The 15,707-nt window shown below is 32.1% G+C and overlaps 1 protein-coding gene across 1 annotated transcript in view; it reads right to left on the bottom strand.

The window, feature by feature from the left end:
* Positions 1 to 738: 738 nt before the first annotated feature.
* Positions 739 to 15,707, bottom strand: part of cradd (CASP2 and RIPK1 domain containing adaptor with death domain) — a 31,362-nt gene continuing 16,393 nt past the window's right edge. Inside the window, exon 2 of the mRNA XM_056455056.1 lies at positions 739 to 1,649. Within this exon, the coding sequence (XP_056311031.1) occupies positions 1,354 to 1,649 (296 nt within the window). The 3' untranslated portion in view covers positions 739 to 1,353. The remainder of the gene's footprint in view (positions 1,650 to 15,707) is intronic.

Here is a 15,707-nt window from a genome sequence, read left to right as displayed (position 1 = left end):
TATTGCATTGTTTATTCTGATTGCACACAACTGACATACAGCATGACCACTAGTGTAGTCCAGCTCACAAACACATGAATCTTTTATTTGTCTGATTATATGTTTGTTTGAGACTTAATTCAGTTTAATTTCTTATCTGCTGCTTATGTGACAACTTGAAATAAATAAAATAGTTGATCTAAGTTAAACACACACACACACACAAACGATAAAATATATATTTCAAATATACTTAAGGTGAATTATGCAGAAGTTTAAAATTTCACATGTATAAGCATGCGTTTACTTATGTATTATGAATATATGTTTATATAAGCTTTATAAAGTAAATGAATAATATATAAATTAAACATATACGGTATTAATATAGCATAATAAAAGTATTAATCTATTCAAATATAAAACATATTGATTAAATTATTTATTTATAAAATTGTAATATTAGGTAAAAAGGATTCTGCTTAATTCTGTCATATAAAACTGTGTTTGTGTGTGTTTGTGCCTATGTATATATAAATATATATAGTAATTTTATATATACTGTTATTTTTAAAATATATTATCTATATATATAACTTTATTAGAAAATATAACAATATGAAAAAGAAACTGTTATGTTTTAAAATATATAGAATATGCACACATAATACAAGCAATAACAACTAAATGAAATTTTAATGTATTCATAAATATTTAATATTTATTACAAAAATGTAATTATTAATAACAATACGATTGAACAATGTTGCTTTTTTAATTTGTGTATTTATTTAAATTTTAATTGATTTACATTTCGTTTAAAATTTAGGTTGGAATATACACACTACACATGTATATGTTGTTTACAGGGACCCTTGCTGCCGTTATTCACATTTGTATCCTCATAAAGCATATTGAAGAGAAATTACGCTCGGGTTTAACATTTCTTGATAATAAAATGGTAATAAAATGACAATATTATGGATGCCTATTTGAAAAAGCCTTTATTATAATTTAAATTAAAAAACATATGCATAAAGCAATATAACATGATCAATTTCATATGCACTCAAATATTAAAGTCACGGCACGTCTGTTTCTCTTCCTTAATGGTACACTGTACAAATGCAGGGTTCCTCACAATGCATTCATGTTGTCCCAACACAAATAGTTTAAGTTAACTTAAGAATTTTAACAAATTTATGTGGACTGAACATAAAAAATTAAGTTGTCCCAATGAAATCTCAAGAATTGTGTTGTTTCGGCGCATTTTGAATAAGTAGTTTGAACAAGTAAATAAATATATATTTTGAGTGTATATGATATGATTTTAACTGTGGGATAGTTTAGTTGATGAAAACATGCCTCATGGTGTCACTTAAACACCTGTTGGAGCACAGATGGCGGCACGTCTGCGGCCTGCAGGCTCTGGATTAGCCGCTGCACCGTGGCTCCTCTTCCGTTCCTCTGTGTCCACATCACCAGCCCAGCGAGCACCTGACTCTGAACAGCAAGCGGGTGGTCAGAGCAGCACCGGTACAGATCCGCACAGGACAGGCCTAGATCCAGCAGCACAGACCTCCACTCTGAGCCCAGAAGGGATGCCAGCTGATTCAGATGCAGGGTGGTTGGTACGGTCAGAAGGATGTGGTCAGAAACACCACACTGAACTGAAAACAAGGACACAACATGTAATTTTAGAAATACGGTAAGTCAGACTGCGTTGAAGAAGCACAGCTTACAACAAAAGGCCAAATGCTGTTATTGGTGAACTCTTGTATGCCATTTTTAAGTGTACTAATGCAAGAATGATACACTTATTTAATAATAATAATTCATTCATTTTCCTTCGGCTTTATTCATCAGGGGTTGCTACTTCCAGCAGCAACCCACACTCATTCACACGCATGCACTACAGCCAATTTAGTTTAGTTTATTCAATTCACCTATAGCACATGTCTTTGGACTGTTGGGGAAACTGGATCACCCAGAGGAAACCCACGCAAACACGGAGGGAACAAGCAAACTCTGCACAGAAATGCCAACTGGCCCAGTTGGGACTCAATCCAGCAACCATCTTGCTGTGATGAGACAGTGCTAACCATTGAGCCACTGTGTCGCCAATTTTAATAATAATTAATAATACAGTATGAACACTTCATTAACTCCACTTTAAAAGAATAGTTCACCCAAAAATGACAATTTTGTAATCTTTCATACTGGATTAACACCAGTTATGAAACACCACATCACTTGCTCTAGTTTACTCATGGGATGTTTTTTACCTTAAGCATATTTTCCACTTGAAAAGAATTATTTGAGCTTTCGCAGAAGACACGACTGAGGCGAAACCATGCGTTTGCAGTAAACACATCATGCATTCCACACCATCAATGCACTAGTTTGCATTAACATTGAATGTAATTATTTGCCTGAATACTTTATTTAGGCTCAATTTTAATTTTGAAAGTTTATTTTGGTGTGAACCCAGCATTATTCACCATTTGCACTATATACTGTTTGCACTATACACTAGGGTTGTCGCAATACCATTAATTAATCTCACGATACTATACCAGCTGAAGTGTCATGATACCAAGTAGAATTGCAATATTGTAATTCATAACTTAAATTAGAAAGAAAATTGTTAAAAATAATATATTTTATGTTATACTAGGCTTACTTGAATTTAATTCATAATTTAATTCATAATTCCCTTATCTCTAAATGGCCTGGCACCTTCTTATCTGTCAGACATTTTAATTGAGCATCAGCCTAGTCGGTCTCTTCGGTCATCTAATCAGAGACTGTTATGCATCCCTAAGTCGAGGCTGAAATGCAGAGGTGACCGTGTTTTCGCAGTAGCTGGTCCTAGGCTGTGGAATGCTCTGTCCCTCTGTATCAGATGTGTTACATCCCTGTCTGTTTTTAAATCTAGGTTGAAAACTTACCTCTTTGATTTGGCATTTTATCAGTGAAAACTGTCTGTTTTAGCAATAATTTTATAATTTTAAATATATATTTGTTTTTTTAATCTGTTTTGATTTGTATTGTGCAGCACATTGGTCAACCTCTGGTTGTATTAAATAGTGCTATATAAATAAAACTGACATTGACATTGACATTGCTGGAAAAAAGTACTATTAGCATGTCACTTCCTCTAAAATTCATTCATTCTTTTTGTTTATTTTGTAGATAACTGACCTACAAAAATACATTAAAATAAAGATACAAATTATACCAATGAAATTTGTTACAAAAAGGGCAGTTGTCAAACAAAATTAGGCTATATGAAGTGGTCAAGAATTGTTTCAATGTTTCCTGTTGGTATTTTAAGTTTTTAATCTATTGTTTTTTTTTTCAGTCCTATCAGGTAACAATCCAAAGGAATTTAAAATGTCACTTTGTGAGTCGTTCTTTTTAAGAGATTGTTGCGGTTGTTGTAGCTACTAAATTATATTGACAGGAACAGAAATGAACCAATTCAGATGTGCGTTCCAACTGAAGCATCAGAAAACGTGCAATAGGCTACCATAAGATGTGCAAATTCTACACAGTTTTGCAACCTTAAAGGGCTCCACAGACTATTAAAATATAATGTTCTATTGTTGCACAAATGTGTAAGCATTTTAGAGACGTTTCCACACGCAACATTTTCTATTGCAGATAGACCATTAATGACGATACTACCGTTTTACAAACCACAGTGGCACCTCCAGTATTTTGGAGCCATAGTATCACGATACTACTATAGTACTGGTAAACTGTGCAACCCTACTATATACTGTTCTACATTACACTGTATTTTTTGCACTATACTGTTTTACATCTGCACAACTCTGGTTTGCACTCCTTGCCATATGCCCTTAAGTGTACTTGTTTTGTTTAAAATTTTTTTTTACTTATATTTTAAGATGACATTATATTTATTATTGTATTTATTGGAATTTTGTTTTAAAATTCTACTTATTGTATTAATATTATATGTTAGGCATCTAGGGTCTGAGAGTAACTCAATTTTCGATTCTCTGTATGCCCTGTGCATGGTTGAATTGACAATAAAGCTGACTTTGACTTTGGTTCATTCGTCACAAAGTTTCTTTCCTCTGCTGAACACAAAAAAGATTTGTTTTCACAATGATGAAAACCAATAGCGATTGGCTACATTCTTTATTATTTGTTAAAACATCTTTTTTATGATCAACAGACAACTCATAGAGGATTGAAACCATTCCAGGTCGAGCTCATTTTAATATTTGGCTGAACTACCAATCTAACATTATTTATGTGATCTATCTTTAATTACGCAGAGAAGTGTGCTGGGCTTTCAGACTGTGGTGTTGAATGACAAAATAAATGTATAAGGTACAAGATGCTTCATGTTGTGGTGAAATCACCACCTCAGGTGTGCATTCATTTATAATAACTTAACGGCTTGATGCCAATGACTCTTATACAGTTTCCACACCTAAAACAATGTTGTATTTCAAGACATCTGTCAGGATTTTGTCGTGAAATAGATTCTGTGTGTAGGACTAGTATCTTACTATCTTTCACCCCAAGCCTTATATTTTTTTGATTTGATTTTTGACTTTTGTAGGCTGTGAAATAGTTTAAATCCTCCAGCGTAGTGCTATAGAACTGTAATGCTGCATGGAATTACTTTATCTGTGCAGTTATCTGAAAATAATTGCACACTTTAGGGTCCATTTACACAGACTTGCTTCACTGTTTTTTTTAAACATGCTTGACGAACATCTTGTGTCTTTTGATGTGCTACAACTACAAACTACTATTACAAAATGAAACTTAAACAACAATTACACTGTTTTGTTTGGTAATAACATATTTTGTCAGCATCATTTAGAAAAAAAAACTTTATTATAACTTTAATTTGAAACAATAACTTAAAAAAAAGTATGACAACCAGTTGTAACTGATGTGAATCCTATTTATAGACATTGTTGTATTTTATGCATAATGTAGATCCACTACATTAAGTTTTGAACCATATTTGTTTGTATTCCTTACACTTCCATGAAAACAAGCAATAAGCACTGAAAGAAAAAGAATGTAAGAAAGTGAAGCATGTTTTATTCATGCACTCAGCTTGAGGTGACAAGCCATGCATGCGTAATGGTGACCTCAGTAACATGAGTTTGAGGGGTGAAGGGACTGGAAAACAACATTTCTTATACAATATGAGTTTATTTATTCCAATAACGCCCCATGACCCTCAGAGGAGCAGCTCACCCTGCTGAATAAAATATGATATTGACAATAATCCAGTGGCATTACATGTGTCCATCTATAAGAAGCATCAGTAAGCCAAAACTATTTACTGCACTGACTGCGTTCCATAGAAACACACACGCAAAAGTCATCTAAATAATACTGGAAGAGATGTTTAACCCATTAAAAGGTGGCAATATTTACATCCAGTTTTTTTGGATTTGGGTTTTTTGACCCTACGCAATAAAGACACGTCATTGTTTTTGTGCGAAGAGAATAGAGATGTGTTTTATTTGAGCAGCAGGGATGAATGGAGCAAAGGTCGCTTTGAGAGTTTGTTTTGAGTGTTCCCGAATTCTTCACAAAATCAAGGACATCCATTGATTTCTGTCGTCAAGAGGCAATAGTAGCCACACCAGGCCGGGAGAATAACAACCCTCTCTATCTCTAGGGCAGGACATCCATGCTTTTAGTATCTTCTGAGTGAAATTTAACACTCATCGGATCACATTTTTTCTAGAATTTGTATTTGTTTTGTCCAGTGCTGTAAAGTAACACATTACAAATACTCAAATTATTGTAATTGTGTAGTTTTTCTTTAAAATTGTAATTTACTAAGTAGTTTTAAAAATATGTACATTTACTTTCTCTTGAGTACATTTTTAGTGCTGTATCTGTACTTTTACTCCACTACTTTTCTTCAACCTGCAGTCATTATTTATTCCTGACTATGGGGATTAGAAAAATCAGTTCTGTGATTCCAATCCAATTAAATCGCACATAGAAAGTGAATTGCATCATACTAAACTACCGTAAGACATGCAGAAAACCGTTTGGAAGCACTAAAAGTGTCCAAAAATAATTGAATTGAAATGTCCTTAAACAATAATTAAATGCACTACAGAATGTTATGTTACACACATGCCTTTTACACCAACCTTTTCCAGCATAATACTTACTACTTACTACTCTTGAGTACTTTTAAAATGTTTTACTCATACTTTGAGTAATGTGTACAACAGATACTTTAACTCTACTTACACTACATTTTTGGGCAGGTAATGGTACTTTTAATTAAGTATGATCTTTCAGTACTCTTTCCACCACTAGATTTATTTGCTTCTCTGAGACTATGCTAACACTGTTAGTGTTGACAATTAAATTGACTTGAAATTATGTGTTTATGATAAAGACTTGAATGGATACTGTTTGTATGAGTGTGCAAAAAGTCAAGTGGATATACAGTGGACTTTTTTTTAGCAGTGCCAGTTTCCGCATTCATATTTTAGGATTTTTAATGACATTTGTAAAGTACTAAGGAGGATTAGGACCTTAAAGCAATAATAATAAATAAGAACATCTCTATATGAAAGTTATAATAATCCAAGATTAAACTTATTGGGCCTTATCAGACACCTGGCGCAATAAGGCACAAGACGTGTTTGCCCAAACATATTGCTATTTTCAGACCAGCGCAACCCTAATTTTCCATTTTCTGCCACGTTGTTTAATTAGCAAATCCATTAGCTACTCTTTATGGACTCATGGGTGTTCCGGTCTAGAAAAGAGGTGTGTTAGGGCGCATTGTTGGCACATTGCAATTTTGAGGAACTAAAATAGACTGTACAATAGACCAGCTGAATGCTGGTCTAAAGTCCAGTGCAGAGCACGTAAGTTGTGCGCCTCGCTTACACATTGCTTAATACACACAGGATGTACAGCAATACACAAAGATCTTTACAAATGAAAAAGAATTAAAGGAATAAAATATTACAAAAATTATTGCTTTCTACATAAATATAAAAACCACTGCCTCAATGACTCCATGGGGGGGGGGGGGGGGGGGGGGGGGTTTGGCTTTTTCAGTTTATTCATAACAACTTGCTTTTGTTTAATGTTATTATTAGAGTTGTCCACCTGTCAGGTTTTGGACCATATGGGGCAAAGGACGTGTGTTTTGGATATTTAACCACACTTCGTCATTATTGCTAATTTATTCACTTGCTGGAAATTAGAATTTAATTTAGAAATAGTTTTGAAACAAATCTTTGAGCTTAACAAACTAAATAATTATGTAGGCTATTGGATGTCTTCATTGGAGTGTACAACACTGTTTCCTTATCCATGAAATAGAGAAAGAGAAAGTAAAGAGGCCGAATGGAGGAGGCTCATTCTTTATCCTTTATCTATGAAAATTTGGTTTGTAGCAGAACTTCACCAAACGACTTTGATTAACCCATTAGAAGTCACTTTACAGGGCTAACGTCATAATACATTTACTGTCCAACAATAAATATTTTGTAGTGATGTTATGAAATGTATATTTGTTTGGTCTACTGCTCTATTTGCTTGGCACACTTCATTAAGTTTATTAAATTTACTGGAAGGCTCAACCACACTTTTAAGCAAATGGTTGTATTTTCACAACTTTCTTACATTCAGAATATTCAGTTTATGCCAGCTGTGAAATGTAAGTTTCACACTGAGGAAACTTCAAAACTATACGTGTTAGCTACTTACGAGTTATTTTAAAGCTGTTAATAAAGCATGGCTTCAATCTGGATTATACACTTTACAGCATCTCATTCTGTGTCATTTGCTATTTTTCAAATACACTTACATATACATTTTTGTATATGGCATTGTATATAAACAGCAAGGTCTTATACCCTATCATTTCTAAGAAATATATAATACAAAATCAATATACCGCGCAGCCCTATTGAAAACACAGCACTCTTCTAACACTGAGCACACAGCACACTAGTTCTTACACAACTAGTTGTCCAGTATGGTTCAATTCACAAACCCTGGCTTCACTCGAAATATGGTTTTAATCGCTGTGTGTGTCAAAAAATTCTGTGTGTGTCAAAAACTCATGTGTGTGTCAAAATGCAAGTGAACGTAAACGTATAATACTGGATTGTCGAACATACTTCTGTTCTGAATGTGACTTGAATAACATAAGGGTCCAGACTAGAAAACTTGTGAGATAACAGTCATTATTTTGCAATAACACTTGCTAGCATTGTTATAAATGGTCAAATGTCCAAGTGCAGTAATGAATGGATCTGGACACTTTTCAGTAGTTCTTCACAGCTTTAAAAGCTTCCAGACCTCAGAGACAAAGAAGATTAGTGTGCTGAGGTGCCCAAACCACCAGCTATAAACACCACAAAGAGGATTTCACGCAGCAAACTATGCTGATTTAGGAAGCGGGAAGGGGGGTGGTTGAGGGGTGAGCTGGTACAGACCCAACAGAGCCATAACACGTCTGGGGCAAGACTTTATCTGATTAGTAGGGGTGGAGGTATAGAAACAAAAGGAAAGGAAGAAGAAGACAGACAGAGACAACAAGATTAAAGAAGTAAACAGAGAAAAGGGCAGACAAAAGGGAAGCTTGTAACAGCGATTAGTATATTTTAGTGGGTTTATCTCAACATTTTTTGATATTAACAGTGTTTTTATTCTTAAAATAAATATAATAAATATATTAGACAGTAAAGTTATTAGGATAGCAAGCTACTAGCATGAATTAACATTGTTTAAATGTTTCTGACATGTCTTAAAACACTGATAACATGTTTTAGCACAATGCTAGAATGAATTAGCATGTTGCTGACATGTTTTTTTAATTAATCTTTTAAAATATAAAATGTTGAACCTGAAGGAGGTCAGTCCAACCTTTCTCATTGATCCCTGAGGCTGTTTACTGAAATTCTGAACAAAACCAATAAAAAAATAATTGGCTAAGATAGTTGGAAGTGTGTTTCTACTGACTTTCCATGAGCTTCTGTCTATTAATAACATTTAGCAGGTTAATACATTTTAGCACAATGATAGCATGAATTAGCATGCTGCTAGCACATTTATACCAAGCAGCAACCTCCTGCTCTCCCTCGTAAAGTCAATACGGAAGTAACTGAAACTGCAAATCATCGACTCGCCTTTGGGGGCTGGTACCATGAACTCCAGATGTCCATTAACTGCAATGCTACATTGGCCAAATTTACAGCTGATAAAAACATGTTTACAGCCTGGTACAAAAGATGGTTTTGGTGCATACAGCTAATATTACCCTTCATGAGAACTGTGAGGGGTGAAGTTTTTCATAACTCACCCGTTTCATTTTTATTAAGTTTTATTAAGTCTGCATATTTTAGGGCGGGGCCACTTGAGTGACAGCTAGGTCTCGCTGGTTGCTAACTCGTCACCTCAGCTGATTCCGGCTGATTACCCACTGAACTTAGCATATACATCGTATTTTTGTTTTATGTGGCTTTACACAGTCAATTGTCTTTTGGATATTTTTCCTACAATTATCAGATATCATGGCATGCTGTGTGCACTTAATTGTGCTCACAAACCGTTCAAGGTTCCTCCATTTCCCAGGTGAGTAAAATTATTTATTATATACCATATCTATAAATGTATTAGTTTTAAGATAATGTATAATTTATAATCTTCTTTAGAACTGTAATGTACTCCAGAATCTGACAGATTGATTAGCTGTATATAGAACAGTCATCTGAAACGTTGTCATACAGTGTTATGCCTGGATTTTATAAATATCCTTGCATTTACTAACACAAACTATATTGAAGTATTTGGAAGTAGTTAGCGTTTTCCTTCTGTAGAAAAACATCATAAAAACAATGCTTAGTGGCTCAACGTATCACAATATGTATTACAATGTAAAACAGTGTTTTTAAAAAGACATAACACTTTATTGATGTAGGACACAACCAAGCACATGTGGTCAAAACACAAACGAGTCGCATTAAGTCAAGTAAACAAGTATTAAGCGTTTCTCCCAAAGAGAAGCAAAATGCTATATGATTTATACCACATTTTATTACTTGGCTAATGTATTGCTACGATTAGGTTGTTTCAAACATCCTCTAGCTTGTTAACTACATTTAGAAATGAGTATTTACATTAGTTTGTATATATGGAGTTTTACTAATATTTTAAAAATAAACTTTATTTCACATAGCGCCTTAAATAGCCTCTTATGGTGCTTTACATAGAAGTTGACACACTTAATGCAATAAATATATAAACAACATATTTAAAAATTATTAAAGAAATATGTTTCACAATCAGTGTTGGGTAAAAAAGTAATATATTACCATTTTAAGCCTATCATACTCGCAAAAAAATAACAAAAGGCAATCTTTCATGTTACTTTCCTTAAAAGGTAATTAAGTAACAGCTACTTTTTTTAAAGGAACTTCAAAACTTTACAAATTTTACAATACTGTAGAGCCAATTTAGTTTATCAAGTTCACCTATAGTGCATATCTATGGACTGTGGGGGAAACCAGAGCACCCGCAGGAGAATCCCACATAGAAATGTAAACTGATTCAGCTGGGACTCAAACCAGTGACCTTCTTGCTGTGAGGTGACAGTGCTAACCACTGAGCCACCGTGTCGCCCCTGGACTTTAGATTGTAACATATTAATTTTCCAAACACTGTTCACAACACATCGTTTTAGGGTATTTTTGTTCTTGTTGACTTATGGACAAAAAATAATATAGAAAAATAACATATACACAGTACAAATATTTTTTTAGGATGTTGTTGCATTGTAAATATAAAATACTTAAGAATAGTTTCCATAAAAAATACAAATTCTTTCTACTTCAAACACTTGGAACTTCTTTGTAATTATTTAAAGCAAACTCAATATACTTTTTTTTACAGTAAATAAGAAATATGAAGCCTGTGGAAATGAATGTGGGCGAATATACTTTGGACAACTTTATTTTGATTATTAGCCTCTGTACCCCACACCAAACATGATTTAAAAAGTGAAAAACACAATTTAACAGAAATTACTAAGCCACTCATGCTTCAAAAATCTAATGAAAAGAGAAAAAGTTGATGAAAACAAAAAGGAAAAAAAAACTCAACAATAAACTAAAACATTAAAAAAAAAAAATTAATATGCTATATACTATAAACCCAAAATCAAAAATAAATATGAGCAAAAATGCATTAACTATTTTAGAAAGAAAGAACACAAGAAAAAAAAGAAACACAGAGAGGCCGCTCTGCAAAAAACATTGCCTGGATTTCTGCGAAATGCTTAACTTTTCTCAGAATTGTTTCTCTTTTATAGGATGAGGCATTCCAGCTTCAATTTCCATGCGCGCATGTAGACACTCCAGACTGCTGGAGGGAACATATCGTACACTTGAAGAATGATTGAAAAGCCCTGATCTGAGAGGACGTTACAGTACATTAGTCTGAAAAACATGTGTAGCTCTGATGTACACATATAACCTGTCTATCAAGCTTTCGTTTTACAAAGTGTCTGTGAGTGCATGCTTAACAGCTGCAAGTGCTTACAAACTGAATGTAACATCCTTGTGAGAGGATACTTTACATTTGAAGGATCAGGAATATGTTTTTGTTGTTGTTGTTGTTTACAAACATAAGCATAGAAAATTGTGATCCTATGGATTTATGAGATCTGAGTAATGTATTTTTATTTTATTCTATAAATGTCTGATAGATAAATAAATTATAAATAAATATATTGTCATTAAGATGTAGTTTTCTTTTGCACCAAATAAACGTTAATATTGTGTTGTCTAAAAATGTATATAAATGTCAGCAAACATAACAAAATTGTTTTATGAATTATATTTTTATTTCATTTATTTAATCTTGAGAAATATTTGGTGGAATAACCCAGATTTTTAATCACATTTACTCAACGATTTCCATAATAAATCAAATCCAGAGCATTGTCAAGTAGTAGTATTTGTATCCCTTTAGTTTCTATGGATATATAGAATATATAATATCCATGGATATATATAATGGATATATATAACAAAAAGATTCATGAGATTTGAGATATGTATTCATCCTTTATTATATAAACGTCTGATAAATAAATAAATTCTAAATAAAATATTGTCATTTAGATGTTGTTGTTGTTGTTATTTTCTTTTGCACCAAATAAAGGTTAATGTTGTGTTGTCTAAAAATGTATATAAATGTCAGCAAACACAACAAAACTGTTTTATGAATTATATTTTTATTTTATTTATTTAATCTTGAGAAATATTTGGTGGAATGACCCAGATTTTTAATCACTTTTACTCAACAATTTCCATAATAAATCAAATCCAGAGCATTGTCAATATTTGTAACTATTTAGTTTCTATGGATATATAGAATATATTATATCTATGGATATATATAATGGATATATATAACAAAAGGATTCATGAAAATTGAGATATGTATTCATCCTTTATTTTATAAATGTCTGATAAATAAATAAAATGTAAAAAAAAAATATTGTCATTTAGATGTTGTTGTAATTTTTATTATTTTTTGCACCAAATAAATGTTAGTATTGTGTTGTCTAAAAGTGATTATAAATGTCTGCAATAACAACAAATGAATTATTTTATGAATTATTTGTAAATATATTTTATCTTAAGGAATCAATCTTTGGTGGAATAACCCAGATTTCATAACTTTCACTTTTACTCAACACTTTCCATAATAAATCCAGTAAATTCAGAGCATATTCAAGTACAGTAGTCGGATTTGTTTCTCTTTAGTTTCTATGAAATAACAGGATTTATGAGATTTGAGTAATGTATTTTTATTTTATTCTATAAATCTCTTATTAATAATTAAATTCTAAATAAAAATATTGTAATTTAGATGCTGTTGTTGTGTTTCTTTTGCATCAAATAAACATTGGTAGTGTGTTGTTTAAAATTAAACTAATTTTCAGCAAATGTAACAAATTAATTCTTTTATTAATTATATTTTTATTTACTTTATCTTAAGGAATCATTGGTGGAATAATCCAGATATTTTATCACTTTTACTCAATGCCTTCCATAATAAATCCAGTAAATCCAGAGCATTGTCCAGTAGTCGGATTTGTTTCTCTTTAGTTTCTGGAATAACAGGATTCATGAGATTTGAGTAATGTATTTATCTTTTATTTTATAAATGTCTGATAAATAAATAAATTCAAAATAAAAATAGTCATTTAGATGTTGCTGTTTGTTGTTTTTCTTTTGCACTAAATAAACATTGGTGTTGTGTTGCCTAAAGATGAATATAAATGTCAGTAAATGCAACAGTTTAATTATTTTATGAATTATATTTTTATTTATTTTATCTTAAGGAATCTTTGGTGGAATAACCCAGATTTTTAATCACTTTTACTCAGTGCCTTCCATAATAAATGCAGTAAATTCAGAGCATTATCAAGAAGTCCATTTGTTTCTATTTTTTGTTGTTGTTGTTGTTGTTGTTGTTTTTTTAGAATAACAGGATTCATGAGATTTGACAAATGTGTTTTTATTTTATTCTATAAATGTCTGATAAATAAATACATTCTAAATAAATATATTGTCATTTAGATGTTGTTGCTTTTTTCTTTTGCACCAAATAAACGTTAATATTGTGTTGTCTAAAAATGAAAATAAATGTCAGCAAACATAACAAATTAATTATTTTATGAATTATATTTTTATTTATTTTGACTTAAGGAATCTTTGGTGGAATAATCCAGATTTTCACTTTTACTCAACGCTTTCCATAATTAATCCAGTAAATTCAGAGCATGGTCAAGTAGTCATATTTATTTCTCTTTATGTAATAACAGGATTTATGAGATGAGTAATTTATTTTTATTTTATTCTATAAAATGTTTTCTTTTGCATAAAATAAACATTGGTATTGTGATGTCTAATAAATTTAAATGTCTGAAAACATAACAAATTAATTATTTTGTTACATATATTTGTATTTATTTTATGTTAGGAGATCAACATTTAATGGAATAACCCAGATTTGTAGATTAACCCAGAATAACCCATATGACAACGAATGAAAACTAACATTTCACTCAAAGCCATCTATAAAAAAATCCAGTTAATCCAGAGCATTGTCAAGTAGTCATATTTGTTCCATAGCCATATTTAGGTGTGTATAAGGTATAGTTCACCAAAAATAAAAATGTTTACTCATCCTCAATGAGTTTCTTCTATTAAATGCAAAAAAAAAAGATATTTTGAAGAATGCTTAAAACCTGCAACCACTGACTGCCATAGTAAAACCAAATACTATGCAGGTCAATGGTTACAGGTTTCCACAGCTTTCTACAAAATATCTTCTTTTGTTGAACAAAAAAGGGAGAGTAAATGATGACAATAATGAGAGTAAAAAAAATAAATGATGAGAATAAAAATATTCTTTCTCTCCAGGAAAAGCAGATTGGTTCATTTTGGGCAGGGTGATAGTGAATCGCCCACATACGGTCTCTAGAGAACAGTAAGCTGTGCTGTATCTCTGGAAAATTCCACGAAATCTCACTATAAACCCTGCTTTTCAACAAGTGCGACGTCAGAGGAAAAGCTTATAAATCAGAAAAATATACAGCATAAACCACAGAACTTGCAAAAACCTGCAGGACACAACCATAATATGGCATGTTTCCTATTAAAGACAGTCAGCGAGGTACACTGAGGACATTCAGGTGCTAAATCCTTTAACCCGACTCAAATTACTCACTATAATAAGCATAGTATAGGCTAAATGTTGGCTAATTTTGAAAGGAAAACGGCATGACTTTGGTGGTTTGCAAATTGGCTCCTTCTATACATTCGCAAGTGATTTCAGTGCATTCCAGCTTTTATCAGGCTTCAAATGTCCTCATTCCTGCACTCATGACCACAGTTCTGCTGCCCAAAATGGAATTCCACTAGGATAATGTGTCTAAAGTGAAAACTTAGTTCAGACCCAAAGATAAGATTGCACCTCTTTCCAAAGGAAATTTCCGGTCAGAAATATGCGGTTTATGTGTGTGTACTCAACAGAAAAGAATGTAATAAAAGATTCGCTTAAAAAATGGCAAACATAGTACACTTGCACAAGACAATGTGTGCTTTTCAGAACGAATACTTAAAAACAAGCTTAATTATCAGCTGTTTAAAAACATCAATTATGTATTTATTGAATAAGTAGGGTTTAATATATAAATATACCTTTAACATTAATCTTTTTTTTTTATTAAAACCCAATTTTACACACACACATTGCAGATAGAAACATTTATTAATTTAAATTCAAACTAAAACTATTTTAATACTATAATTGTAATATTTTAATTATTTTTTATGTGTATTAAACAATTTAGAATGTGGGCTGATTGTAGTTATATATGTCCGTGTTTCCCAACCCTGTTCCTGGAGGCACACCAACAGTACATATTTTGGATGTCTCCATTATCTGACCCATTCATTTCAGATTTGTTTGATTAGAGAGAGGTTGAAAATGTGGACTGCTGGTGTGCCTTCAGGAACAGGGTTGGGAAACACTGATATATGCAATAATATAATAATATATGTTAGTTACATAACATGATCATGACACTATAGGATATTGTGGAAAAAAATTACATATTTAAAATCATAGCTTTCACACACACATACACACACATACACGCA

Source organism: Danio aesculapii, chromosome 4 (genome assembly GCF_903798145.1).
Source record: "Danio aesculapii chromosome 4, fDanAes4.1, whole genome shotgun sequence".
Taxonomy (NCBI): domain Eukaryota; kingdom Metazoa; phylum Chordata; class Actinopteri; order Cypriniformes; family Danionidae; genus Danio; species Danio aesculapii.
This window is presented reverse-complemented; position numbering and strand designations above follow the sequence as displayed.